This window comes from Symphodus melops, assembly GCF_947650265.1.
Source record: "Symphodus melops genome assembly, chromosome: 2".
Lineage (NCBI taxonomy): Eukaryota > Metazoa > Chordata > Actinopteri > Labriformes > Labridae > Symphodus > Symphodus melops.
The window spans coordinates 27077530-27105384 of record NC_136692.1 but is presented as its reverse complement, the minus strand read 5'-3'; the positions used below and the strand labels follow the sequence as shown (position 1 = coordinate 27105384).

At 40.0% G+C, this 27855-nt stretch overlaps 1 protein-coding gene across 1 annotated transcript in view; it reads right to left on the bottom strand.

Annotated features, from left to right (window-relative positions):
- The window catches only part of LOC306820607 (complement C3-like), a 35236-nt gene extending 7599 nt beyond the window's left edge, over nucleotides 1-27637 (bottom strand). Inside the window, exons 1-33 of the mRNA XM_079338488.1 lie at nucleotides 27121-27637; nucleotides 25493-25691; nucleotides 25151-25313; nucleotides 24106-24200; nucleotides 21693-21781; nucleotides 19528-19610; nucleotides 19340-19427; nucleotides 19078-19180; nucleotides 18789-18909; nucleotides 18203-18318; nucleotides 17836-17982; nucleotides 17626-17725; nucleotides 15099-15193; nucleotides 14821-15012; nucleotides 14558-14713; nucleotides 14306-14432; nucleotides 13659-13727; nucleotides 12574-12768; nucleotides 12361-12481; nucleotides 12183-12271; nucleotides 10931-11070; nucleotides 9918-10133; nucleotides 8704-8767; nucleotides 8516-8605; nucleotides 7917-8123; nucleotides 7011-7086; nucleotides 6717-6876; nucleotides 6534-6629; nucleotides 5152-5302; nucleotides 4947-5032; nucleotides 3912-3989; nucleotides 3664-3819; nucleotides 1983-2045 (exon numbers count right to left, since the gene is read on the bottom strand). Coding sequence (XP_079194614.1) covers nucleotides 1983-2045; nucleotides 3664-3819; nucleotides 3912-3989; nucleotides 4947-5032; nucleotides 5152-5302; nucleotides 6534-6629; nucleotides 6717-6876; nucleotides 7011-7086; nucleotides 7917-8123; nucleotides 8516-8605; nucleotides 8704-8767; nucleotides 9918-10133; nucleotides 10931-11070; nucleotides 12183-12271; nucleotides 12361-12481; nucleotides 12574-12768; nucleotides 13659-13727; nucleotides 14306-14432; nucleotides 14558-14713; nucleotides 14821-15012; nucleotides 15099-15193; nucleotides 17626-17725; nucleotides 17836-17982; nucleotides 18203-18318; nucleotides 18789-18909; nucleotides 19078-19180; nucleotides 19340-19427; nucleotides 19528-19610; nucleotides 21693-21781; nucleotides 24106-24200; nucleotides 25151-25313; nucleotides 25493-25691; nucleotides 27121-27197 — 4008 coding nt within the window. The 5' untranslated portion in view covers nucleotides 27198-27637. The remainder of the gene's footprint in view (nucleotides 1-1982; nucleotides 2046-3663; nucleotides 3820-3911; nucleotides 3990-4946; nucleotides 5033-5151; nucleotides 5303-6533; nucleotides 6630-6716; nucleotides 6877-7010; nucleotides 7087-7916; nucleotides 8124-8515; nucleotides 8606-8703; nucleotides 8768-9917; nucleotides 10134-10930; nucleotides 11071-12182; nucleotides 12272-12360; nucleotides 12482-12573; nucleotides 12769-13658; nucleotides 13728-14305; nucleotides 14433-14557; nucleotides 14714-14820; nucleotides 15013-15098; nucleotides 15194-17625; nucleotides 17726-17835; nucleotides 17983-18202; nucleotides 18319-18788; nucleotides 18910-19077; nucleotides 19181-19339; nucleotides 19428-19527; nucleotides 19611-21692; nucleotides 21782-24105; nucleotides 24201-25150; nucleotides 25314-25492; nucleotides 25692-27120) is intronic.
- Between the last annotated feature and the right edge of the window lie 218 nt (nucleotides 27638-27855).

The following is a 27855-nucleotide window of genomic DNA, read 5'->3' as shown; positions in this document are numbered from 1 at the left end:
AGTGAAGCAGCAATTTTTAGATTCAGAATCAGATTCAGATGACTTTATTTATTCCACAAGGGCAATTCAGTTTCACAGCCTACTGAATCACTTAAAAGAAGCCAAGAAATATGAAGTAAACAATCCAAGTCACAGTAGCATCCATGTCAGAAACAACACCTCAGCAGACGAACAGGTCGCTTCATGAGAAGCCAGAGCTAGAAAAATGTATTCAAAAATATGATGCCATAATTGTAATGAATAAATAGATGCATACATGAATGGATCTTACAGGTTATCACAGCGTATAGTAATAGTCCATACAGTAAATCAGTTATTTCATGACTGGCTCAAAGGCCATGGCAAATAAAGGCCCCAAAATAACAGTCAAAGATGCTGTATGTAACTTTCAAAAATACTGCTTTGGAGCGATGAAGTGTGGCCATCAGGCGAACTTCACCAGTAAACCGTCGCTCGCTCACATGCTTGTCTTATGTGCATGTATTGCATCGCCCCTGAAACACTGTATATTGACTGGCATAATGTTAACAGAGGAGGTAAGTGGTCATGCACATTTGAGAGTCAGTGAAGGAGTCTGTGTTTCTCATTCTCAGTTCTACAAACGAGAATGAGTCTCGGCAGGTAGGCACAGCCTGAGAGCAGAAGTGTGTGATGAGTTTGTCCGACTATGAGAGCTTCGAGGACGGATAGAAGTGTGTGGCAGGCGGCCTCTGGCTGTGCAGGTGAAGATCGGGAGTGTGTGATCAGTTTGTAGTTTGTACTGTTGATTTCTATGTTGTGGAATATATCTATCTACAGATTCATCGGAGGGTCTCTCTCTCCCTCTTTTTTTCTCCCCTTTCTCTGGATTCACACTCACTCCAACACATTCCAAAGTTAACGACTCTGACGCCAAACTGAACTGCTTGGGAGTTCGCCAGACGCAGAAAAACACATCAAAGAACTTCAATACGCATCTTCTAATCAGAAACCATTTGAATTTTCAGGTGGATAAACTTTCTCAGGACATTAAGGCTAACATTTTCATCCAATCAGAATGCAGATACGACGAGGTATCGCGAAGATATAATTAAATCAAATTGTCATCAAGAGAAATATTTTTGGGATAAAATTCAGAGCTCTCCGGGAGGCCGTGGACATTCAAGACGCGACCCAATTGCCCAGTAGAACAGACTCCGACCTGAATTGTCAAAGCAGTTCCTGGACCACGGAAGCTGAGGACGAAACTTCAGAACACATCCTTAATCTCCAGTACCCCTAAGGTGGATTCCTTGATTCTACGATCAAAGTAAGACGCATTTAACAGCTGGTGTCACACATGTGCAAAGGGTCGTTGTCGTATGATGTCCTTTTAAACTTCCCAGAGTGACTGACATGCTGTACATGTGCAGCTACTTTCCATTTGAGTGGCCATCTTGTCTTTTCATTATACTAACTATCATTGTCACAAGTGTTTGATAACTGCATCTAAGGGATCAATTAATATGTATAGCTACATAAGTGTATCTCTACAGATCGAAGTACGATCTGCGAAAGATATCGGCCAATATATCGGTATTGTTTTTCCCTCTCTCTCTCTAGTATCGGTATCGGACCCAAATATTCCATATTGGCCGGACCCTAAAGTCAATCAGTCAGACTGATTGGACTTGACAGCCACGTCTATCAATCACATGTACTGTACCTGCAACACAAAAGAGAAGGCAAAACCTAACAGGCCAACTTCACTCTTGAAGTTGTTCAGAATTCAACAGCCTGATAGCTGAAGGAATAAAAGCTTTGAAAGTGTTTTTAATATATTTACACACTCAATGTAATTGTCCCTGTGTCTGCATTGTCTTCAAAACACAAACAGAAAAAGCAGTGTGATATAGAGACAACGCATTCACTCTCTATACAGTATAACAAAAATCATGCAATTTGCTCATAACTCAAAGAAAATACAAAAGACAGTAAATCAACAAAAATCATGTTAAACTTACTGACAGTGTTGCTTCTCCAATTCCTGCGGCAGTCACTTTGACATCCTTGTTTATACTGTTGAACTGTTGACAAGTGAAATAGGCAAACATAAAAAAATCAACACATAAATGTCAAGCAACGACAAGAAATCATCTCTATGATAAAGAGGTTTTTAAATGATACTGACTTTGGAGGTGATTTCAATATCAACACTGAAACAAATTGAATTTTTAAATCAAGACTGTCTTACAAGACTGACTTAAAATTAAGTGACAGTAGTTTATCAATTTTAAAGTAATTGATAAACTTATTAACTTCACACATCAGGTATAAAATGTAGGAATTAAACTAACAATACTGTGTGTAACCTTCCACTTTCCAAGTTGCAGTTTCAAAGTAATGGAAGAAGATTAGGGCGACCAGAAAAAATGTTTGGGTTAGGTTTGGGGGAAATTCTGAGATTAAAGTAAAAAATCCCCCCTAAATAGTCTTTCATTTTTGGCCCTAATCCTCTTCTGTAGTAATTGGATCTAAATTCCACCAGATGCACGATCGCTCCATCTCTGCTCTGCCACGGCAGCAGAGCTTTAATCAATGTGTGTGCTTCCATCTGCGACTCAGTCCTCAGTCCTCCGCAGCAGATAAACAAGGCGGAGCAGGACGCATCAGTTTACCACGGAGCAGATCATGCAGGACAGGAAGTCAAACACCAAAACAATATTCAAAGATCCGGTTTATTTTCAGAATAAAACACTTACTTTTGATGATTCTGAACAAAGACCTTATGTGTGTTTGTGGTTGTGTTTATACAAGTTTGATATGGTTTTCAAGCTCAAGCTTTTGTCATATTGCGCTGATTCTGTAATTAATTAAGTCATTGGTCTGGGATGAGGTAGAACAGATGTACCGGAGCAGAGCTGACGCGTTATGGAAAATTTGACTTCACGTGTACTATGTTGGCTGTACAAATGTCTCATATAATCTGTCATATCAAATGTGTCAGAAATGACTTAGAATACTGCATGCACAGTATATAAGGATGTTTTGTCTTCCATCTTTTCTCACCCCGAGCAGATGTGGGAATTGTCATCCGGGTTCTTTTCTCACACGAATACATCTCCTTCTTAGCCTTGGTAGATGTGAAAATAGTCACGTAGGCTCTTTTCTTGCACAAGGGGATAGTTTGTGCCCGGCCGGGTGGGCAGCAGCCCTATGTGGCGTGATGGGGGAGTGCTCTGTGTGGCGGGATGGAAGTGTCTTCTGAAATGTTGCTACTATTCATGTTGCCTTTTTCTTACCACACCTTATGAGAGAGAGGTCTTTGAATACTGATTGTGCCTTCGAATACATCATCTTTGAGACCAGATCGATCTTGGGGTTCTTTACTGAATAGTTCTTCTCACTCTTTGGTAATGGAAAATTCCACAGCACACACAATGCACACGCATGGCATGTGGGGAGTTTTCATTTCATTTCGAGCACCAGCCTTCAGTGAAAAAGAAGCCAGTTCTGGCGGGGAGAATCCTCCCTAATGTTGCTTGAACAAATGGAGAATTGTCTTTTTTTGCTCAGGAACAGCTGAACACCAAACCTGAATGGTTGCTCCCTGTGATTGTCTGATACTGTGAGAGAAGTCTATAGAGACAATGGTAGACACTCATGTTCAGTGTTTAATATATTAGTGTCTGTTTGAGTTTTTACCTTAGAGGTTCTTGTGGTGTAATGGTTTCCCTTGTGGAACTTGATCTTCTCAATCCGTGCTTGGCCTGGTATCGAGAGGTCCACATTCAGGTCATACTGCGGTTCCTCAGCATTGGCCCAGTACTCAGCTACAGCCTGGTACACTATTATGGTGGCCTATGAAGAGAGTGATATGATCAACAGTTTGAGTTGATTAAATAATGATGTAATAATAAACGAGCAAGAATTCAGACTGAAAGACACGTTACCTGAGTTGAACCATATCCACCTTTCACCTTCTGTTGTCGCTTTAACCATCTGACAACAGGTTTGGCTTTTTGAAATTCCTTCATAAACAAGAGAAAAGAATATTAAGTGCAGTTTAAGTTGATTTGTCTTTTAGAAATAATAAAAAAAAAAACCTTACCCAAAAACCCCCCTGTGTCATTCAAGCAGCGTAAATTACAGTCAATAAAAATAAGTTTTAAAATCACATTTTTAAACAATGGTTTTAAAGGGTGAAGGTATATTGGACAGTTTTAGTTGAACATCTTGATTATAGTTGATGTGTTGACCGTTCTACAGTGGAAGTAACCAGTTAATAGCCACAAGTTGGTTTTGTATTTTTGAAATATTCTTGGAAATCAAAGAAGCATGTTAACAACACAAAGGTGCACAGAACGGTTACACACACACACACACACACACACACACACACACACACACACACACACACACACACACACACACACACACACACACACACACATACACACACTGCATCGTGGGGTTACTATGTTCACATGTGAAAAGGACAATAATTTCTAAACCATTTCTCTTCTTTTTGCTAGATGTTGCACCTGCCATCAGCTTCATTCCTTTTTAACACAGAAGTCTTCCTTCTAACAGACCCCTTATTCCTCATGTATTGTCAATGCTCTTTAAGTTGTTCCATAGTTTATTGTTACCTGCTAGCTTCCCAGGGTTCATTGCCGATGGGGTTTCTAATTTAAATTGAGTTAAATGTCACAAAACATGTTCGGGTTGTGAAAGGATGTATTCTAAAAAACAATTACCTACTTGGCTTTCTGGACCAGCAGGTTTTCTAAAGATCAACAGTTTGAAGTGAAACGTTGCAAGGACATTGTAACATAACCATGAAACTTTGCTGTGGATTGCATTTAACGACAATTGGCATTAAATAATGTGTTAATATGGGAACAAACTATAGGATTGAGGAACATGTTCAAACATGTAAAGGCTGAACATCAATGTATCAACATCTTTCGGTGGAATGAACCCACCTTCGCCTTCACCAGTGCAAGAAGAGCGTACGCTGTGGCCTCCAGTGTGTACATATATCCAGAACTTACAGGCCAGTGGGACCGATCTGAGGAAGACATACAAACACATTCACGTCGCTCGACTAATAATGCTCATGTCTGTCTGTTTTTATAAAGTTTCATAACGATTCTTCTCATCATTTCTAGTAATATTATGTGTGAAAACCTGATGAGGCAAAAGAGTGGAGTTTCCCAAGGTTCAGTTTGTTTTCATTAGCCAGCGCATATGATGTAATGGCAACAGCATATGGGTTGGTGACCCTAGGCAAGCGTCTCTCCAGGTAGGCTACTGCTTTGTTGATACTGTTGGGCAGACTCTACATGAAAGGAAGAGATAGTTAAAATAGTGTCAGACCAAGAGGACATGAAAATAGAGCTGTCAAGTAAAATACAAATATGAGAGCTAAATCTCACACCAGGAGCACAGAGAGCAGCTTGCCTGGATTGGATATAATATAGGTCTTTTGATTTAATCTTGATACTGTTTCTGGGAATATGTTGCTATTAAAGCTTTTTAAATAGTTTTGAAACAGACAATAAACAGAGAGAATATTACTGATGTCTCTACTTGGATTACACTTTCACTTATGGTGGCCGACAAGTGCACAGTGCGAAGGCTCAGTATGGTTGAATAGACTTACATCAAGAAAATGTATGGCGTTTGCGGGACAATGAAAATGTCAAAAAACACGCAAGTCCAAAACAAATGCAACAACTGATAGGTAAACCCAGAGTTTCACATAAAAGGGCGGAGTTAGCTTCATTTAACCTATCACAATCATCACTGAGCCTGCCGTCAGTAGATCATCATATCTAACAAACTCGAAACAACAACAACTTTATCAAAAATATAATATATATTTTTTAAACTGACAATGACTCCAGTTTTTTCTCTTATCTGGATGTAGTGCTCTGACTATTTCATGTAGCGAGTAAAACAGTTTGAGGAGTTTCATTTAAGCTGCTCTGATAATCACAAAACACAGTGGCATCGAAACATGAAACATTAATATGAAAATATAATTCATAATTGTAAATCTTAAAAATATAACTAAAATGCTCCGGTGCTTAGTCTCGCTGAAGGATGAAGGTCGATATATATCAGTGAAACCCAGGGTTAGCCCTGAAGTTACCTCACTAACTCTAGACCGAGCTTCGTAATAAAAGCCCCAGGATGACTGAGAAGAACCAACACAGACATTCTGAGGCCAGACACCAACATAATCTCTGGAGTAGTAAAGACACTTCATTCTGATAGATGATGTCAGTGCTCCCTAATCCTCCAATGTGCCTATATTAATGTCACACCATTATCCAACAGATATTTGTGAAAACAGACACATAAATGAAACAAAGATACAAGAAACCTAACTGAAGACTTTTACGGACTTCTTTTGATAACATTACATTTGAGAGATCTTAAAGACCCAGCAGGTATCTTATCAGGAAACTGTCAAGTCCTTTCACAAAAACAAAAGGCACAAATCAGTAATGGATGAAATAAAGATATGAGTCTAAATGAGGACACTTCTTCTTTGGGATACTCACATTAACAATAGAACTACATATTGTGCGTGACTCCTGCATGGCAATAAGGCAGAAGGCTGTCATGGAGACATCTGAATCTGTGCTGAGGACACCACCCTGTACATGCAAACATGGAAACATGTCTTTGTTATCATTTTTGTTTGGTCCTTGGTTATTATAATTGATTTTCAATATCGAACTTACACGCATTTCTCTACTGTACACATATCCAATTTCTTGAAACATGCCGTCTGGTTGCTGTGCATTGAGAATAAGAAACTTGACAGCGCTACAGATCACGTCGCTTGGCACTGGCACCAGATTTGAGGCAATGGCAAACACCTTTAAAACATAGGCTGTCAACCTGAAGGAGGAGGAGAGATCATGTGTCACGTTTGCTTCAGTTCATTGATTGGTATCAAAACAGCTTGGATGTAACAATGGTTGAAGGAGTTTAAGAAACTGATATACAAAGTCATGAATGTTTGAGTGCCTCACCAGGAGCTGCCGTCTGTGCCAACAAAAACAGAAAAAGACCCATCGCTCCTACGGTAAGGCAGCTCCTGCTGGTAACCTGTGAAGTAATGAAACACAAAAAATGTTCTAGTGTCTGCAGTTTAAAGGAATAGTTTTCCTTTTTTTAAGTGTGGTTGTATGCAGTGGCCATGAATCTGTTGCTAAACCCAGGAGAAACCCAGTGCTAAGGACGAACGGCAGACAACAGCACGATACAACCCGCTTATTGAGCTTTTGTGGACTATGTGAAGGTGATGACTCCATCTATTCAAGGGACACAGTGGGTCCGGGATGCACTGGAAAAGATGGCAACATGGGCACACCAGCGCTTTAAACTAGAAAAGTCAAGAGTCATCAGCATCTTGTAGGAAACATTGTCAGCATCCAAGATTCTGAGATCCCAACAATCCAGGATCAAAGGATCCAATGCCTCGGAAAGCAGTACGCAGCACACTCAAGGCCAGTGGCAATCTCACTAACACCAATGCCCAGCTGAACACCTGGCTCAAGGCAATCGAGCACAGCCAACTGCTTGGGAGGTTCAGAGTCTGGTGTTTTCAGTATGGCATCATACCACAGCTACAATGGCCCTTCCTGCTTTGTGACTTTCCCATGTCCCAAGTGCAAGTTATAGCTTTGGGTAATTGGGCATGCTTGTTGTTGTTCCACCCGTTTAGCCTCCTCTCCTGTCTCATGGACTCTTTGCACCACAAGGACTCTTCTGGCTCCTTGCATCAGCCCTGCTCCACTTCTTCATGCTACTTAAAAAATAAAAGAAACTATCCCTTTTATTCACCGTTGGATCTTGTCCAGAAATGGCCAGCTGGTATAGTCCTGTAATTGAAGGCTCCTAAGTTGAACAAATCTGTGCTAACAAATGAAGCCTACCAGTCTTGATGTGCTGGAGGCCCTCATTTCGTTTCTCAAAGCCCACTGCTTCCCATTGGTTGGTTTTATCCAAATATGTGGTTGCAATGACTGGCAGGGTCATGGAGGCTATGTTCTGCTCTCCACAGCCCCAAGGCTTGTCGATTAGCTGACCCATAGCGTTCCCACTAATGGCGCTCTCCAATAGTGTGCTCATCTGTTCTCTCCCTGAGGGAACACAAGGGGTCATCAAGGTTGTCAATGAATGTGCAAAAACAAAACAAAGAAACAAAGCAATTCATGCAAAAGGAGAATTTACATGCACCTATTCCCAATATAATGTCTATTTTTTTATCTCTTCTGTTTGTTCACTGAAATGTATAATATGTGCAATCAAAACAAAAAGATGAAGTTGAGGCTGGCAGGAGGTCATGGGAGTTCATTTTGCTAATGTAGGTATTGTATGTACTAAAAAAAGAGATTAAACACAGGTTTAGTCCATTTTTGATTAATTGAAATATTTGAAAGTAAACATCCTAATAAAATTCTACATATTACACCTTCAAGTTTAAGATAAGATTTGATTTTAAGTTTGAGAGTTACATGCATCTTCCTCTCACCTGTCAGAGAGATGAGTGTGTTGGTAGGTGTGTTTGGAACCATATCATTCAGAGGAATCTCACTGTTGATAGTTACTACCTGTATACCATCTAAAGGAAAAAAAATAGTTGGTAAGTTTTGGGATAAGCAAATACAAAATTAAAAATGAGCATTTTATGTTAAATGCGGCAACTTAAATTCAACTTACTTGCACCTCTATTAACTGGGTCTAGCAATATGGATTTTGGTACTTGTTGCAGGACACCTTCAGACTGAAAACACAACAGGAGCACATCTAGTTTGAAACCCTCTTCACAGTCAGTTCTTCTCTAATTTGAAAACTTCATATACAAACAAACTCTTGACAAGCAGCAAAGAACTATGATGACAATAGTAGTTTCAAAGTTGATCTAATGGGCTGTTTCAACAGGTAGAATAGTGTCTCTCTAATGTCTGCTGTTTACTTTTGGACCCTTACAACTCTATCTCAAACTTGATAATAATGTCTCTATACAATGTAGCCATCGAGCCACAGCCCATAAATGTCATGGTAACAGATGAATACACATACACATGTAAACAGTCTGAAAACTGGGTAAAGATGCTTGCAGTCATATGTGCACTCATTTGTCAATTGAAATGGTTGTGTAACTTTGATTGGTTGGCACACTTTACCTTTCCTTGAGTTTGTTAGATTTAAGACATGAGGACTGATGATTGGTTATAGTTAATGTCTGGAAAGGTCCTAAGTGGTGCAAGCAGCAGTGAGGAAATACATTAGAGGGGGAAAAAAGTGAGAAGGGGCAATTTAAGATTTTCACTATGTGAAACAGGAGGGTTAGTGTTAATTTAATTTGTTTGTTGAAAGATGTTCAGATGTGTGAAACCTCACACTCAATGTGTCGGACTTGAAGCAAAATAATAACTCAGGGTATCAATACCAGTTATAAAATAAAGCTACCAGAACAAATAACTTTATATTTATTCACAACTCACTTCATATGCACGGCCTGAGGGAGTACATTTCCATACTTTTTTACTTCAGATCCAGGGGAAGCGTATATAATAATGCTCCCAGAACAGAAGTAGTTAAAAACATAACCACCTGCTGCTCCCTGTACTGCACATTGCTGCATGGTAACATCTCAATGGGTAGCGTTATTTAATAGAAAACGAGCATTGCATCCTCTTCTTTGTAAACAAATGCATGTTGTACATGTGTATTACAACAGTGCAGCTGCACTCAGAGACCCTCAGTGGGCTCCAAAGTACACCAAGTTAAATTCCTCCATACTGATGCCAGCGCTACAGTTTCAGAATGTAAAATCAAAACTCCTGCAGCTTAAATAATTCCAAGCAATAAGACATTAAGAATATAATAACAAAAAGCTTTCAACCAACTTCAGGGTCAGTTTCTCTTACCACCACTCGCAGCATCTTTCTTATTCCATCACTCAGCTCATAAGAGTCTTTAACAACTGCTTTAACCTCAATTGGGGATTGTCCTTTTTGCATGGGAATAATGATGAACGATACAGCTTGTGTAGTCCCGGCCCCAACGTTGACTTCCTGACGAAATTTACCACGCTTAGAAGCAGCACTGCACAGATCTTTGTCCTCAATCAGATCCACACGCACCTTCAAACAGGAGGTCAACATGAAGGAATGAAAAAAAAGAAGACATATATCAATATAGGGCGACACAGGAACAAGTCCTAAAACCCGGAAGTAAGGTAGCATTTTAGGGTCATGGGGTCTCTTCCTCAATGTCAATGGGAATTTTGAATGGCTTTGTGGTTAGACACCTGAAATAAGTATGTGGTTAACACAAGTTAAAAAGGCGGTTGGTTGAGACTACAGTGGTTGTCAGGGACATTAAATGCATTGTAAGGAATCTGTCCTTCTGTGGCTCCAGATTCTTTGATTACCAGCAACTATTGTCATGACACACCTGCCCCAGATTACCTCATGAGCCAGGTATACTCTTTTGTTTGCCCTATTCAGATGCTAGATTGTGTTTGTTATCTCAAGCATATTGATTATTGCTTTAAAGGTATTTCATTGGTTTGTTTTAAGGCTTTTGCCTTTGTCTGACTTTTGGAGTTTTGCCTTTCCCCTAATGGTTTTATTTGCAAGACCGACCGGAATATAGAGGTGCTAGTATACGGCTAAGCCCTCCCATAGTGTTAATGAGCTACTGTAGTTATGGCACACCCATTATTTTGCTGATAATTTGAGCCAAATTCATTCAAACCCAGTCCACCAACTCTTAATCAATAAAGTAACTGTAACATGGGGCTCTGATAGCCTGGGGGTTGGTGCGGCCGTATGTGGAGGCCATAGTCCTTCTGATGGTGGGTGACCTGTCGTGTAAGGTACAGCCTATAAGCACAGCAGTCTTGAATGGAAACAAATAGCTGATTAGATTGACTCACAGTGACGGCTTGTGGGCTGTAGTTATGCAGGATAGCCTTAATTTCCAGCTGCTCTCCACGGACTGCAGAGTACGGCAGTTTGAGATCAATGAAGAATTTCTTCTTGACAATGACCTCTAATGGGTTTGCCACACAGATCCCTTTAAAACCCACAAGAAATATAGCAAGAGCAAAATATGGTGGAGAGACAAAGAAGAAGAAATATTATAACACATTTGTGAAATCCACATCCTTGTTGACTGTTCTAAAACCAAAAGAGCTTTCTCTTGATACTAGTAACAGGCGGATTAGACAGAGTTTAACCACTTTTATTCTATGCAGCCCATTAAAGGTTTGTTCTCTCAGACCTTCTGACTTTTTATTTAAAAACCAAGGTGATCATGCAAGCTAATAAAATCCTGTTCAAGCTATTAAAAGTTACACAGGCCGCAATCTTTCTATGAGTGCACATCATAATCGTTTTCACCGATGCTCTAGAGAATTTTAGGACTGCTCTGAACTCCTCCTGATCTGGTTGTTCATACATGTTCAATGTTTAAAAGAAATGGTCAGACCTGGAGTTCCTCAGAGGTCTTGTCTGGTACCGAGCAACATACAAAGTCATTTCTTTTTGTTTTGCAAAAGTTTGAAAAGAGTGGGTGTTGAGAATTTAGACTGGCATAAAGATAAAATGTTAAAGCTGTTAACATAGTGGGATAATTGATTGCAAATTACTTTCTTAAAGATTTTAACTAAAGAATATATGATTGATATTGGGCAATAATTGTTTAAGGCATACTTCGCCCATTGAAACATGAATCTGTATTGACAGTGGGTCATCACAGCACTGCAGGCCACTCCCTCTGAAGTAGAGGATTTATTGTGCATTCATGTGGTATCGGAAAAATTAGATTCTAAGTTGTAAAATGCTCATGAAACATCTACTGAAGTCGGTCTTGTGTTTTGTCAATGTTAACATACTTTTTATTCATGCACGTATTGCACATCAACTCTTCACTTAAACATGACGTTTGACAATAAGATTTCTCTGAGTTGGGATGTCAGAAGAAGTATTTTTGTTGTTTTTGTCATTTTTATATTGAAAATGTTGCTTATTATACCTGTAATAGAGAAAGTGACAGAGAAGGAAGTATGTACAACAAAGAACTCTCACAATAAAGTTGCCTGACTTCTCATTTTTTTTATCTAATCAATGTAAAAAAAAAAAGAAAGAAAAAGATGAAGTTGTCATATTGTAACAGAATCCTCTCACCGTGAGTTCTTGACATACTGATGCCAGTGAACTGCCAGGTTGTGATTGAATCTGGCAGAGGAACATTTCTCTTAATTGATGTGGTTTCACTGGAACAGAGAAATGTTATCATTTTTTGGGGGGCTAACAAGGAATCTTAGTGGTTGTCTAACTTTATGCATGAACTTTTTCCACTCACCAGTTCGGGCTTTGTGGAGAGCAAGAGGGCAGTATGATATTATCCAACCAATGCCAACTTTCAGGGAACTTGGAGCGAGAAACAATTTCATTGCTGTCTCTGTAACTCTCATCCTCCTCACCTAAAATGTGATCACAAAGAGATTTCTGAGCTCTTTGTTCAGTAGGACTCGTATGTCAACCCTGGTGCACATCTCTTCTCTGTGTCTCTTACTTCGAGCCAGTATGAGGTTTTCCTCCTTCCTCTCTGCTTGCTGGCTTTCTATTGTCCTACAGCAGCGCAGGAAGGCATCAACACAGGCTTGACCATCCCCAATGTACTCACTCCGCCTTTCACAACTGTATGAAACGGGGATGTCTCTCATCCCATCTAAACAACACTCGCGCAGCAGTCCTTCAAAATCACTCACTGGAAAAAAGAGGGGTGTGGGAAAGAGACGAGTGATTATGGAATACAGTACAATGTTTGTGGATGTATATACAGAATGGGATGATGTAAAGACAGATATAGTTGATGTGGTGACCCCTGAATTTTGGATGCAAATTGATTATTAAATTCAAAGTATATTTTTTTAACTTCAGGGAACTGAAGGGAAAATAAATGTAGGATTTTGAAAGAACATGTTGTGTTTATTACGTATTCAAGAGGCCCCGTGTACAGACAAATACTTTGATGTTATATGATCAGAAGTTCCTATCTCCACAGGGCCTTTCTGTGTGGAGTTTACATGTTGTGTTGGTTCCCTGCAGGTACAGGTCTATCCTCTAAAGACAGGTGTGATTCAACGAACAGTAACTGTCAAAGGTTCATTTCTAGTGCTGAACTGTGAAGTTAGCTGTGTCCATTTAAGTCTATTGTGTGCCGGGAAGAACTTTACTTGCGTAGAAATAAGCAATTGCAAACAATAAAAAACATGTTTAGTCTATTTGTACCTTTTTTTAGATGTAGGAAAATAGATTACGGGAGGGACAAACAGGAAAGGAGCCACAGGTCTGTCCTTGTAAGGTGACTATCATTAAAATCAATGCGTTTAAATCAAACTATCAGCCGGTTTGTGTTTCTGATAAAGAGTTTGGCAGACCGATGCACTCAGATCTAAAACATTTTGATTTTATACCAATTTGGATTCCTTACGACTGAGTAAGCAGGTCAATGTGTTTTTCTAAGTTGAGGTGAGCTGGTTGGCAATAGGAATGCAGTGTGTAGAAAAAGGGGCTTTAGTCACAGAGTCTGAATAGTCATGCATACATTCAGGGACTTTTGGTTATCAATGAGGTGATCGGAGCAATGATTCTTACACAAGGTGGTTCTGACGTCCATTATAGTGCTGGCACGTTTCCTCCTGCTGGTGCCTGGACACCTTAAATCTGAAAAGGCAAACACCTTTTAACATCACACAAAAGTCTGTGAGGTGTCCGTGATGTGTTACCTGATAATAACAATAAGTCAGAGGAAAGGTAGACATGGTAATGTCCTGTTGTTAAAGGAGTATACATAATGAAAATGAATGCAGTTTGGTTGAAGACTTACAACAAAGAGAGACGTTTCAATTATCTAACAGATCATAAACAGTAAACTCACATAACTCACATAACTCAGACATATCTGTAGAAAACTAAATGGCTTATATATCGCTTTCTCATCTTCTGACTACTCAAACTGCTTTTACATCGCATGTCACAACTACACATTCACACCCGTTCATCGACTGGTGGCAGAGGTTGCTATAAAGTGAGACCATCAGAAATATACATACAGTATGCACATTCATACTATTCGAGCACCTTTGGGTTAGGGTAGGGATTAGTGTCTAGCTTAAGGGCACATCAGACTTGTACCTTCAGGGAATCGAACCCTTGACCTTCTGGTTAAGAATCTACGACTCTACCAACTGAGCCACAGCCGCCACGAAAAAGAAAACAAACTAAGGGTAAAGACTCATCACCTAGTCTGTAGGGAGTCCCTGAAGCGCTGGATTCAAAAAACAGTCCTGCATCGTAGAAAACACCCATACTGTCCTTCCCTCCACCTGGTGTGCAGCCTGTGTCAGCCTTCTCCACAACATCCCAAATCTGAAGAGGGAGGAGGTCAGTTATGGATAGAAATACAGAGAGACCAAACTCAACTATGGAAGTCATGTTAATCAGTTATTGTACTTTCCCTCAAGACATTTTAGAAACAACACCAGAGAAAGTACCTTTTTCTGGGTGAGCCGGTGCTCGTTGTTCAGGACATAGACGCCTTTGTCCACTGCGACCAGTCCCACTTTGGCCCCTGGGTCTCCTGTTATCTTCATATTAAATGATCCCCGAGGCTTGAAGGACGACTCATGCCCCTCTTGTTCCAACTTCAACTGAAGCGTTTAGTAGGGAAAGTAATGTTTTCATTGAAAGCAGCAATTTTATTAGGCAATTCAATTATACAACAATCAACTTCATCACTTTATACACAATGTCTCACCGAGCCCATGCAGGACTCCTTGACGTCCACCCAAACAGAGTCAGACACCACTTCATTAGCGTTAGTGTGGAAGTAGGCTATGATGCGGAATGATGGCATCATTTCTTTGGTGATGGGAATTGTTAAGGCAATAAGGACTTGACCACTTGTGCTATAACGGTTGTATTTCACCACCTGACCTCTGCTCAAGATCTGAGGACACAGATTTAAAACAACATCAGTGCTAATAATATCAGTGTATACAGATTTATGCAGACTGCCGGGTCAAATTCTCTTACCAGGTATGTGATGTCATTTTGTATGTTTTCCTGCCTGTTGAAGATGAGGTTGATTTTCATGTTTTCTCCTAATTCTACTTCAGCTTTACCCAAACCTGTAACATCAGAATTTAACAGTGAAGATTATAACCGCTTTTAGGGTGATAGCTTCACTGACACCTCCATCTATTGTTATATCACCACCAGAAGTTTCAAGGGACTTTCTTGCTGTTTGACATTTTGACAGACAGGGTTAAAAAAAAAAAAACGAACTCTGTGATTTATTATTATCTGTCATTTCCATTTTTTCTAATGAGATAAAGTCTAAATCTATCACTGATCGATCATTAGACAAACAATGAAATCACCAGGGTTGTCCAGGGTTGGGTCGCAGTGGCGGCAGCTTTAGCAAGTCAACCCAGAAGTGTTCCAAGGTGTTTCCACTTTTAATAGGATATATAACCTCTCCAGCAAGCTCTGGGTCAACCCGAGGGTTTCCTCCCAGTTTGATGTTCTCAAAAAACCTCTAAGGGGAGGCATCCAGGAGCTATTCTAAACAGATGCCCAAACATCCTCAACTGGCTCCTTTTGATGCAAAAGAATATCAGTAACTCCAAGCTCCTTCAGGATCTCTGAGGCCCTCACCCTATATCTAAATCCTTGTTTCCACTGTATGCACAATTAGTTAAATGGATCAGTACAGTTTGGTATGGTTTGGTTTGGTAAAGCCTGATCCAGTTTGCATTTCCACAGCCAACTGTGCCATATTTGGTACTGTAGGCCGCATGTAAGCCAGATGTTGATAGCCGCGTCAGCTACGTAATAGCGTCACATGATAGCAGTTAATAGCTAACAGCTAGCCCGCTAACCCGCTAATAAATTCAACAAAGGAGAAAAACGGGACACAAACAAAACCAACAATGGAAGACATCCAGCAATTTATCTATTATGTGTCATGGTTTGGTTTTGTTCTGTATTTAATCTTGTTTTAGTTCATTATTTCCCTCGTGTTCTGTGTATGTATGTTCCTAGTGTGTTTTACTTTAGTCCTTAGTGTGTTTTCCTGTGTCCTTGTGTTCTTCTATGTTGCCTGTAAGTTTATTTCCTGTGTTGTGTTTTAAGTGTAGTCTTTAGTGTTTTATTGTTTTGTTTTGTATATCTGGTTTTAGGTGGTGTCAATGTTGGGTTTTACTTTGTACTTGTCTTCAGTGTTCTGGTCTTGTGTTCTTTGTTCCTTGTGTTTCCCGCCTTTGTGATTACCCTGATGTTCCTCACCTGTCTCGTTAGTCTCACCTGTGTCTGATTACCCCTTGTCTATTTAGTCTCTGTGTTTGCCTGAGTTTCTTGTCGGTTCATTGTCATTGTCATTGTCTTTTGTATGTCGTGGTATCTTTGGTTGCTGCTTCTCCCTGCTCCCTGTGTTTTCGCCTCCTGGTTTTTGGATTTTGGTTTTTCTAAGTAAGTTTTTGTTTTGCCTTTTTTGTTAAAATAAATTAAGTTACTCTGCACTTGGGTCATCCTCTCCTGTTTCCTGCCTGCTACATCGTGACAATTATGTTACTGGCATGTGGCTCTTCATTACAAAATGCAGCCCAGCTTTGTTTTAGAGAAGGCTGTATGCAGCATGGAGAAATATGAAAACCATCAACTGCGTATTTAAATACAGCGGTGATGTGTTTGCAGCTGTCTTCTTTTGACAAATCAACGGATTGCAGTGTTTAGCTCCACCTTTTAGGGTCGGCTCAATATTCTTGGCACCTCAACAGAAGCGTCCCAAAAAGTAGGAGGGGACGGGTTGGTAATTTGGGGATCTTTCCCGGCTTTCCACTATGGAAACGCCACAAAATGTGAGTTGTACTGAGACGAACCAAACTGAACCGCCGGTGGAAAGGGGCTTAAGGCTCACTTTGGTCATATGGTGACCGGATGGCCCTTAGCAACAGCCCTGGAACACCTTACTTCTGTAGCATCTTCCACATGTACCCCGAAGGAGAACCATCATAGGCCTTCTCCCACACCACAAATGTAGACAGGATGAGCAAACTCCCATGCTCACCCCAAAAAGCATAGCAAGGGAAAACGGATTGTTCCCACTCCCATTATAAGGCCGGATTTCCATTGTTCCTCCTTTTACCAGGTAGGTAGAATAACCTTATCCTCGGAGGTTATGTGGAATGATAGCTTAATAGTTGGAGCACACACTCTTTTCCCCTTTTAATGAATGGTGATCAGCACTTGCACTGTGCCAGATGCCCACAATGAAGATGAGTGTCAGAAAAGACAGCCCAATAAAGTACAGCTTCTTCACCGTGTTAGGGTCAATCTCATCCACACCTGGCACCTTGCTACTAAGAAGCTTCCACTGCAACCTTTGCCTTTGTGTGAATTTGTTTGGTATGTCTAAAATTTGAAGTGCCATTTCTTTGTGAGAATAATGAAATGGTTTTGTGGATCGCTCTTAGTATTCTAATCAGTCAAAAAGGCCGGACAGCCTTCAGAGTTTTAAGTCATTGTTCATTAAAGGACATCAAAGACAGAACATACTCACCTATGTGGATGTAGTTGTCGCTTTTAGTTATATGAGGACGAGCATACATGGTGGCTGATGTCTGCCTGTCGTTGGAAATACGAGGATCATCGGTCCTTGCCTAAAAATGGAATAAAAACGAGCAACCATACGAATAATATCAATTTCTAAGAGGTTGCAGGAATGCAGAAGATGGATAAAAATCATCCAATGCCCTATAGAAAGACCTACGTTAATACGCTGTGAGTTGCTGGTTTTCATTGTATTGATGGGAAGCCTTGCCATGCCATTGGCTTCAGTAAAGGCAATCACCTCGCCTGGATTCACAACAACTTTAACACCGTTTGCTGGAGTGCCATCAGGATTCAAAACCTCAATCTGCCACCAGAGACAAAAACAACTGAATGCTCAAAATGTAAGTCCGTCTTTTAAAACATTTTACATCTCTTATGAAAATGTGTCTGCTCAAAACTTTTTGTGAATAAGGTCATAATGACAGTGAATGCACATATAATTAGTTAAATGCAATAAATTGACTATTCAGAATAATTTGATTGTTAGTTTCAATGAATGTTTTGAGTTTAATTTATTAGAATACCGTAACGTCGAAGGACATTCCTGGTTTGTAAAACTTGGGCGTTCTCTTGAAGGTGATTGTGTAAGGTGATGTGACAATCTGGATACTTCTCAACTCTGCCTCCACCATTTCATCACCTATGAAAAATATACACAGAAAAAATACATTTTTGCCTCCACCTCTGAGCTTTCTTGTTCAATAAAGCTTGAATGAAAACTAAAATGGACTCCTAGTCGAGAACAAAACAAGTTTTGAAGTTTCCCACACGCAGATTTGTGTAGAAATAGGAGACATTTTATTAAAATATTAAAGTATTTAAACCATACAACAACAATTTCTTGGAAGTTAAAAAACAATCTTGCAAAATGAGTTATTTTATGACAAAAATTAGTAGGCCTCATAAGCCCTTTTCAAACTGCTTTTTTTCCACACAAAAAGCCATCATCATCAAGTCTCTGTACATTTGCAGTACATTGATTCCAGTAGAGATCCCTTCACTCCCCATTATTCCACAGCAACATTCAAATTAAATGTGAAATTTTGGTCTGGAATAGGGCTATTGAAAAACATTTTCATGCATAAGCACAAACACAAGTTTCTCATTTACCGCTCGCCGTCAGCACAGTGACAGCTACGTATATGTGTCTCTTCACCAGGCTGGAGATGTCTTGGAAGGTTTGTGTGATGTGCTCTCTCCTCAGTGTGGCCTCTCCATTACCATTCAAAATCTATTGAGATAAAATATCAAAAGGCATCCATCCTGTCATGTTAAGTCAAGTTTGTTCTACAAGTCTTTGTTTTTTCTTTTTTTGTGTGTTTGCACAACAGTGGGTCAGACAAATGAATTACAGAGTAGACTGATGGGCAGAGGTGAATAAAACTGTAACCGTGCTCACCGGCACTCTCTGAAGAGAGCTTGGAAAGCTCCTTTTTTGGCCATCATAGATAACCCCAAAGACCACATATGCCATCCCATTTACCTCTTCACCAAACAGATACCTAAACAGGTCAAAAGTTAAAACCAGAAATTTGAAAATATATTTACGTGCATAAGGGAAGCTTCAAACTATAGCAAAAGCAAGAAAATACAAAATAAAAAACACCTGATCCATCTGAAAATCAGAGTCGGTCTTTATTAACATGAGCTAAAAAACATACTTAGCTTCAATGTTGACAGTGAGCTCTGGACTGTCCACGTAGAAAAATGGGTTCAAAGGCATCAGTTTGACCTCAAAACTGGGAAGCACTGAAAAATCAAATGACCTGTATATTTATCCAATCAGTTCAAAAATAAAATTCAAGCTTGTTTATTTTCTACAACAGTTCACATTAGGAAATGGACTCACCGTACTCTTTGACCTCAAACTCTGCAGAAAAACTCTGATGTGGGCTGCTTTCAAACTTTACCACCAACTTCCACAGTCCGAAACTACACACAGGCATGCATGCATGCGCGTGTGCGCGCACACACACACACACACACACACACACACACACACACACACACACACACACACACACACACACACACACACACACACACACACACACACACACACACACACACACACACACACACACACACAAAATCAAAATTAGACATTATTTGTGCGTCTGAGAATCTTAAGCATAGTGACTGAGAGCCCAAGTTTGAGGCTTTTAAGGCTTTCTCCAGGGATTTCCCAATTGGCTCCTTCTCAATTGTATTTTCACCCTTCCCTGTGTCTCCTGGGCTCTGGTCTGTCTATCGTATTGACCGTCATGCTGTACAATAGTTGGTAGTCCCTCCCTGCTTACCATCTCCTTGTCCCAAGAGATGCTTTCTGTGGCGCAGCAATTGTCTGTTCCTGCTGATCAGCAAAGGTCCCCTGTTCCTACTGAGCTAAGATAAAGGCCTGCTGGTCCTGGTGAGCTGTAGTAAAAATGCCATGTACCCACAGGCAAAATACAGGGGGTGTATAGATAAGATAAGGTATCTTTATTATCATTGTCCAGAATTATTTCCTTGTAGTGTACTGTATCAGCGCTCATACCTGTGCATGCAGGTAGGTGAGTGTTTCTGTCATTGAAATATCCGACCCCTCTTCAATAAATATACAAACCACTCTCCAAAATCCCAAATCCTGGTGTGAAAAACTTGTTGCATCATTCCCAAGAATACTCATGGCTGTACTAGCTCAAACGGGTGCTTCTAAATACTGAGCAAAGGGTCTGAATACTTATGACCATGTGATATTTCAGTTTTCTGTGATACTGGGATACTGAGTATACAAGAACTGTTTATGATTTTAGCAAATGGCTGCAATGAAACAAAGAGTGAAAACTTTAAAGGGGTCTGAATACTTTCTGGACCCACTGTAGACTACTTATATAAAAAAAAGCCCAGTTGGAATAGTGCAAAACATTTCAACTCTCTAGTCCACGTTAATAGAGGTATTCAAATGAATGCATTCTTGTGTGAACATGTATCTGATGAACAATTGAAATGTTAATTAATAAATTAGACCATAATTATTATTCAGAAGTAATAATTAATCAATAAAAACTTATCAGAATACAGGAAATTTAATGTTAGATATCCAACATTTCTATGGGAGATATTCAGACTCTCCCTAATCTGTTGGTGAACACTTTTAAACTATCATGGCAAATGTGTTTCCCAAACAAACATCTGTAAAAAGAGCACTGCAGGCCACGCCCACTGTAGTTGCGGTGCTCTTTTTATAGACATTTACTACAACATATACGACCATTTGCTCAACCAATTTTCTGTGTCTGTGTCCAGGGAAACAATGACAGCCCTGACACCACCAGTCCGCCACAGCTCGAGCTGCCCCCAGGACAGGAAGTAGCCGCCTCGCTGCTATATTGCGCAAGACCTTCAAAATCCCCTTCATCCATATCAGTTTGAAGTTATAATCAGCTTTCTCCATAGAGCCTGTAAGCAGCTTCCAAGTAATATGGCGGACGTGAAGTTTTGACTCTGTCATGTCCCGCCCTCTGATCTGTGATAGGTCTGTAGCTTATGTGGTCAAAGATATGAGGAACTAGATGATGATACAATGATGTAAAGCTTAATGGAAAGGGGTGAAGTATTCCTTTAATGTCCGCCCTCCCACTCTATTTTTGGTAATATTCACAGCGATTCGGTTAGAAAGGATTGACATCCTACACAAGTCGGTCCTGTATATTCTCTGTCGGTTCAAATACTGTAGCCAGCTGGATGAAGGAAGTAGTAGAAGAGGACAATCATGAGAGCTTGGTTTCATATCAGACATCTCTCAGGTTTCTAGTCAGGTATATCCTGTCCTATGTGCTTTATTAAGCTTTTACATAGTGCAAACATTGTACCACAAGCCTGTACATGTACGGGATATCTGTAACTGTATTTTTTTTCTTGTCACCTTATGAACCCTTTGTTCTTTGTTTTGATTTTTGACGGGGGAAGGGGAGAACAATGGTTTTCTAAATGTTCACAATGTTCTGTATACAGTATTAGGAAACCACTCACCTGACTATTTCACCTAATGAATAACTTCCAGAGTACATTCCAGACTTTAGAGAAACAAGATGAGTTTGTGCAGTGATGCCATCTGGAGTCTAAAGATGAAAACAAAAGAGCTTTCAACATTGTGCTACATAAATGTATCCTTTGTAGAATAAAACCCTCTGAGCTGTTGCTGCTGCGTGTTGATGTGTAGTGTCGAAACGTTATTCACTTTGTCTCGTACTGATAACTGGCTGAGGCCTCAGACTATTTACAGTGCCTTGCGAAAGTATTCGGCCCCCTTGAACCTTTCGACCTTTAGCCACATTTCAGGCTTCAAACATAAAGATTTAAAACTGTAAATGTGTTGTGAAGAATCAACAACAAGTGGGACACAATCATGAAGTGAAACGAAACTTATTGGATATTTCAAACATTTTTAACAAATAAAAAACTGAAAAATTGGGCGTGCAAAATTATTCAGCCCCCTTAAGTTAATATGTTGTAGCGCCACCTTTTGCTGCGATTACTGCTGTAAGTTGCTTGGGGTATGTCTCTATCAGTTTTGCACATTGAGAGACTGGAATATTTGCCCATTCCTCCTTGCAAAACAGCTCGAGCTCAGTGACGTTGGATGGACAGCGTTTGTGAACAGCAGTTTTCAGTTGTTTCCACAGATTCTCGATAGGATTCAGGTCTGGACTTTGACTTGGCCATTCTAACACCTGGATATGTTTATTTGTGAACCACTCCATTGTAGATTTTGCTTTATGTTTTGGATCATTGTCTTGTTGGAAGACAAATCTCCGTCCCAGTCTCAGGTCTTTTGCAGACTCCATCAGGTTTTCTTCCAGAATGGTCCTGTATTTGGCTCCATCCATCTTCCCATCAATTTTAACCAGCTTCCCTGACCCTGCTGAAGAAAAGCAGGCCCAAACCATGATGCTGCCACCACCATGTTTGACAGTGGGGATGGTGTGTTCATGGTGATGAGCTGTGCTGCGTTTACGCCAAACATAACATTTTGCATTGTTGCCAAAAAGTCCATTTTTGGTTTCGTCTGACCAGAGCACCTTCTTCCACATGTTTGGTGTGTGTCCCAGGTGGCTTGTGGCAAACTTTAAACAACACCTTTTATGGATATCTTTTAAGAAATGGCTTTCTTCTTGCCACTCTTCCATAAAGGCCAGAGTTGTGCAGTATACGACTGATTGTTGTCCTGTGGACAGAGTCTCCCACCGCAGCTGTACATTTCTGCAGTTCATCCAGAGTGATCATGGGCCTCTTGGCAGCATCTCTGATCAGTTTTCTCCTTGTATGAGCTGAAAGTTTAGAGGGACAGCCGGGTCTTTGTAGATTTGCAGTGGTGTGATACTCCTTCCATTTCAATATTATCGCTTGCACAGTGCTCCTTGGGATGTTTAAAGCTTGGGAAATCTTTTTGTATCCAAATCCGGCTTTAAACTTCTCCACAACAGTATCTCAGACCTGCCTGGTGTGTTCCTTGTTCTTCATGATGCTCTCTGCGCTTTAAACTGACCTCTGAGACTATCACAGAGCAGGTGCATTTATACGGAGACTTGATTACACACAGGTGGATTCTATTTATCATTATTAGTCATTTAGGTCAACATTGGATCATTCAGAGATCCTCACTGAACTTTTGGAGAGAGTTTGCTGCACTGAAAGTAAAGTAAATTTGCACGCCCAATTTTCAGTTCTTTATTTGTTAATACAGTTTGAAATATCCAATAAATTTCGTTCCACTTCATGATTGTGTCCCACTTGTTGTTGATTCTTCACAAAAAATTACAGTTTTATATCTTTATGTTTAATGTCTGAAATGTGGCAAAAGGTCGAAAAGTTCAAGGGGGCCGAATACTTTCGCAAGGCACTGTATCTAAGAAACGCAGTGGAATATCTATGAGGGTGGCCAGGGTGGCATTCTCGGGTTACATAAAAGTAGATTAGTGCCGTCAGAAAGTGTACCTAAAGGATGTTCCTGTGTATGCATGTTAAGGCCGCCCCTGGATAAGTCAGTGTCCTAATTGGACCATCCCAGTCAGAAAAGCCTGGACAGGCTAGCCAGAGCCCATGAATGAGCAGTTCTTTCCTTCTTGTAAAGACAGTTTGAAGTCAAGATGAAGTTTTTGTTTAATCACGGGTCTAGTCAGGTTGCACGTCTATTTTTAGCTGAGGATTTGTTTGCAGGTAACGGATCAGTTTCAGTACTGAGCTTTGAGGTGGGGACGGATGCTGATCAGTAAAATTGGAGCTGTGCAGGACTCTAGATTAATGTAGTTAAGGTCATCAGAAGGAGACAACGCATGATTCACAATGCGGATTGGCAGATTATTTTACCATGCTAATTATGATGAGGGACTCTAAGTGACATCAGACAATATTATTTAAGTTATATCAAGAGGCAGTTAATTACCAAAACGTCAATGGAAATTGAAGCGTCAATTTGAGTGTTACTATTTCGCTCCACAGGCTCCATGCTGGGGGAAAGACCAAACATCCTGTAAAGGACTAAGAGACAGACAGAAAGTAAAAAAAATACATATAGACACAACACAGCTGATAGCAGGATCGAAACATTTTAACATGAACTTATCCAGTAAAAGCAACACACATTCAACACAGGCAGTACATACATATTGCAAGCTTTTAAGACAACATATTATTCCACTTTTCCACCTTTATTAACAGTTCACTGTGGTCAAATGGTCAAAATAACCCTACAGTGAACCAGCACTCTCTGAACTCTCCATTTTGGTGTGCGTCATGTCCCTTTAAATGTAGTGATCCCCCCTGAGTTTTCCCAGTAGACGTCCCTCCTCTGTAGCGAGAATAAAAATGGTGGGGTTTTTACAAAAATCCCACTATGATGTCACAAGGAGAGCAAATCTGAAACAAAGCATTTTTTGTGTTGTAAGACATACACAAACCACAAACAGAGGACTGGATTAATTCATATTTTGTGGGTCGGTATAGACTCTCAGGTTTCCCAAATATATGTTCAAAAACACTGTAAAAGGAGATTTTTCACATGTTGGAGTTGATATTGACATAATTATTTACATGTTTCAATATTTCAACAGTGTGGTTTGTCTTGAGTTTAATCATCCCAGCCTCTGATTGGCTAACAGCTGGACATGTGATAAGTAACAATGTTGATCTTGTTATAGCAGAATCAATATGGCTGACATTGAAGTGCTGCTGAGAAAGTTATCCGTCTCCATCCTGAATAGCGCCACCACACAACGGACCCTCACGTCACAATTCTGATTTGTGTTTCATCTTGTTCGACTCTTAATATCATGGCAATCAATGTTCACCACTTTGAGTTTCATTCTGATTGATTGATTTTTTTAAAGCTATTTCATATTTTCTGTTTTATATGTATCTTTGAAGTTTTTTTCCCTCTCTTCTTAATGAAACAGTACTGAGCTTTGCACTTTGTTAACATGCAGACTCACCATTGCTGTTTGGGGTGTAGATCGTCTTGTCAGTCTGGATAAAGATGTAACCAGACTGGAAGGACACTAAGACGACTTTCTCCAGCAGTCGACCAGGAAATTGAGCTTGCAGAACCACATACTGCTTCACTTTTGGATCCTTACTGAAGTCTCCTATGGGGATCTGAGATTAGACATAGAATAGTGAAGGTCATATGACCGTGAAGTTAACATCCTTTCCAAAGCAAAATTAATGGACATTTGGAATGAGATCCTAACACACTTGACGTGAAATAAATCAATTATTTTTATTTGTTTCACTATTGTCAATAACATTTCGTCATGTTGGAATTTCCACATTACCGTAACTTGTGCAAGGTTCTGGTATTTGTTTGCACTTGTGAGGGTCACAGTTGTTGATACCAGATGGCGGGTTTTGGTTGGATGGTTCTTCACACTTATTCCGACAGTTATGTCATCTGTAAGTTTGCGGTCTTGTATTTCCACAAAGATATTTTCTGCTGTTCCTACTCGCAACAGGTTCGGGGCAGACATCACCTCCCTGAAGAGAGAAAGAGTATAGACCACGTTAGCAGTTGCAGGCTCATTGTGATGGAGATAAACACAGAAAAAAACCCCAGATCCATGTTATAAGTGGAGAAAAAGGTCTTGTTGTTGACATTGGAAGTCAAACAGTAACATAAAAAAAATGGCCAGAAATATATACCGTCTTGTATAGCTTTTTTTATGTTCTTACTGCTGGCTATGCAGTATTTATTTTTTATTTTTTATTTATTTTTTATATACTTTATTAATCCCGCGAGGGGAAATTCGGTTTTCACTCTGCATTAATGGAGAGGTCTCAGAGTGAGGGGGCTGCCCACAGAGAGCGCTCCAGAGCAGTTTTTTTTGGGGGGGGGGTTCGGTGCCTTGCTCAGGGGCACCTCGGCAGTGCTCAGGAAGTGGACTGGCACCTCTCCAGCTACCAGACCAGTTTCCGGACTTGGTCCGTGCCGGGACTTGAGCCGGCAACCCTCCGGTTCCCAACCCAAGTCCCTACAGACTGAGCTACTGCCGACCAAAAATATGCCAAGCTTTAGTACAAAAGAAACAGCTGACAAATCTCAGTATTAAATGTCTTGGACAGGACCGCAAAGCACAAAGTAGTAAGACATTAACTGTATGCCTTGAGTGTGACATGATGTAAACACGGCTCCAACAGCAGATCAGCTGGATGGACACTTCTCACTCATTGTGGACAGTCAGGACTCAGTGAGACATTTACAGACCATATGATTTCTGATTGATCTGTAAAATATTCCTCATTCTTCCTCTACGTCATTGGTGGGTTAAGTTTGAATACTTACATTTTTATGTGTAATGTGATGATGAGTATGAGCTTCACTATGGATTTTCTATATTAAGCAATGATTATCCTGACCAATGGCCAACTAGATAAATAAAACATTTCAACAGTCATGTGGGTTGTTTGCTGTGCAAACTCAACTTTAAGGTCATTTTACTCGCACTAGTTACAAATAAATCCCGGAATTGTTACACAAACATGGGATCTGGAACTTATTAACTAAATCTGGTTATTAAAGTGTATCTCATTGCACATGCTAAAATTGATTTGACTTATTGTTGCATACATTTAAGTTTAGCTCCAGGACATAAATAAATGACCTTTTCATTCTTTAAAACTTTGGAAATATTTGTTACACTGATTAAGAAATGCAGCACATTATATTGTGAAGAAGGGGGGACCAGGATCTCAGAGCATTAAAATGTAAAAAAGCATAATTTTTTGGAGAGGCTGCTTTTCCCCTTCCTGTGTGTTAAACATTTTCTTCTGTTTTTCAGAAACACCCAACCCTTTTTATTTACACTTTTCTCTTTAACCACATTGAGCAACCAATCATCTCTTTTTTCCATACATTGCAGGCATTCAGGGTTAGAATATTGTGTGAAGGGAAAGCATGTTTACTTACAACGGAGTTTGACCAGCCCGAGACTTGAGCGGGGAAAAGACCAGAAAGGCCAGCAGGCACAGCTGGGTCCAACACATCCTGCTATCAGATCCAGAATCTGCTCTCTATAAAGAATCTTACTCTGCCAAACTCTCCTTTTTATCCACTGACCTCCATCCAGTTGAACCATTAGATTTCAACAACATGGCCATTCATGCCAAGGTTCATAATCTTTCCAGTCAGTCTAAGATAAGAAAAGTCTACTGATAGCGAAGCCTCGGACATGGATTCATGAAGTTTATTTTGCTCTTTTTCTCTCATGACAACAAGTTCATTTTGATTGATTCTCAGGTCTCAAGAAATTAACTCCTCATCACGGGAAAACCAGCTTTGTTATCCTAAAATAGCAAGAAAAATGAATCTGGAGAAAACATATACATGTAATCACAGGTAAACTGAAAAAAAGAAGATAGAATAATAATGTAATTGTAGGAGCCATAATGTGTATTTTTGTGCATTTGAGGTGGCAGGAGACTAAACAAAGTAGTGAGTTTGAAATATTATCTCCCCTCCCCCCCCCCGTTTGGTTTAATAAATATAGAAGCATATCTGGACTTTCTGAAATTTTAACAGTAAGTAACAGGTACAAGCTCACTTAGTCATTGAACATCATGGTGATGTTAAAGTCTGACTGCAGCATCTATCATCTATCTGCATCAATATTCATCTTCCCATATAAATGTAAATAAGAATTGA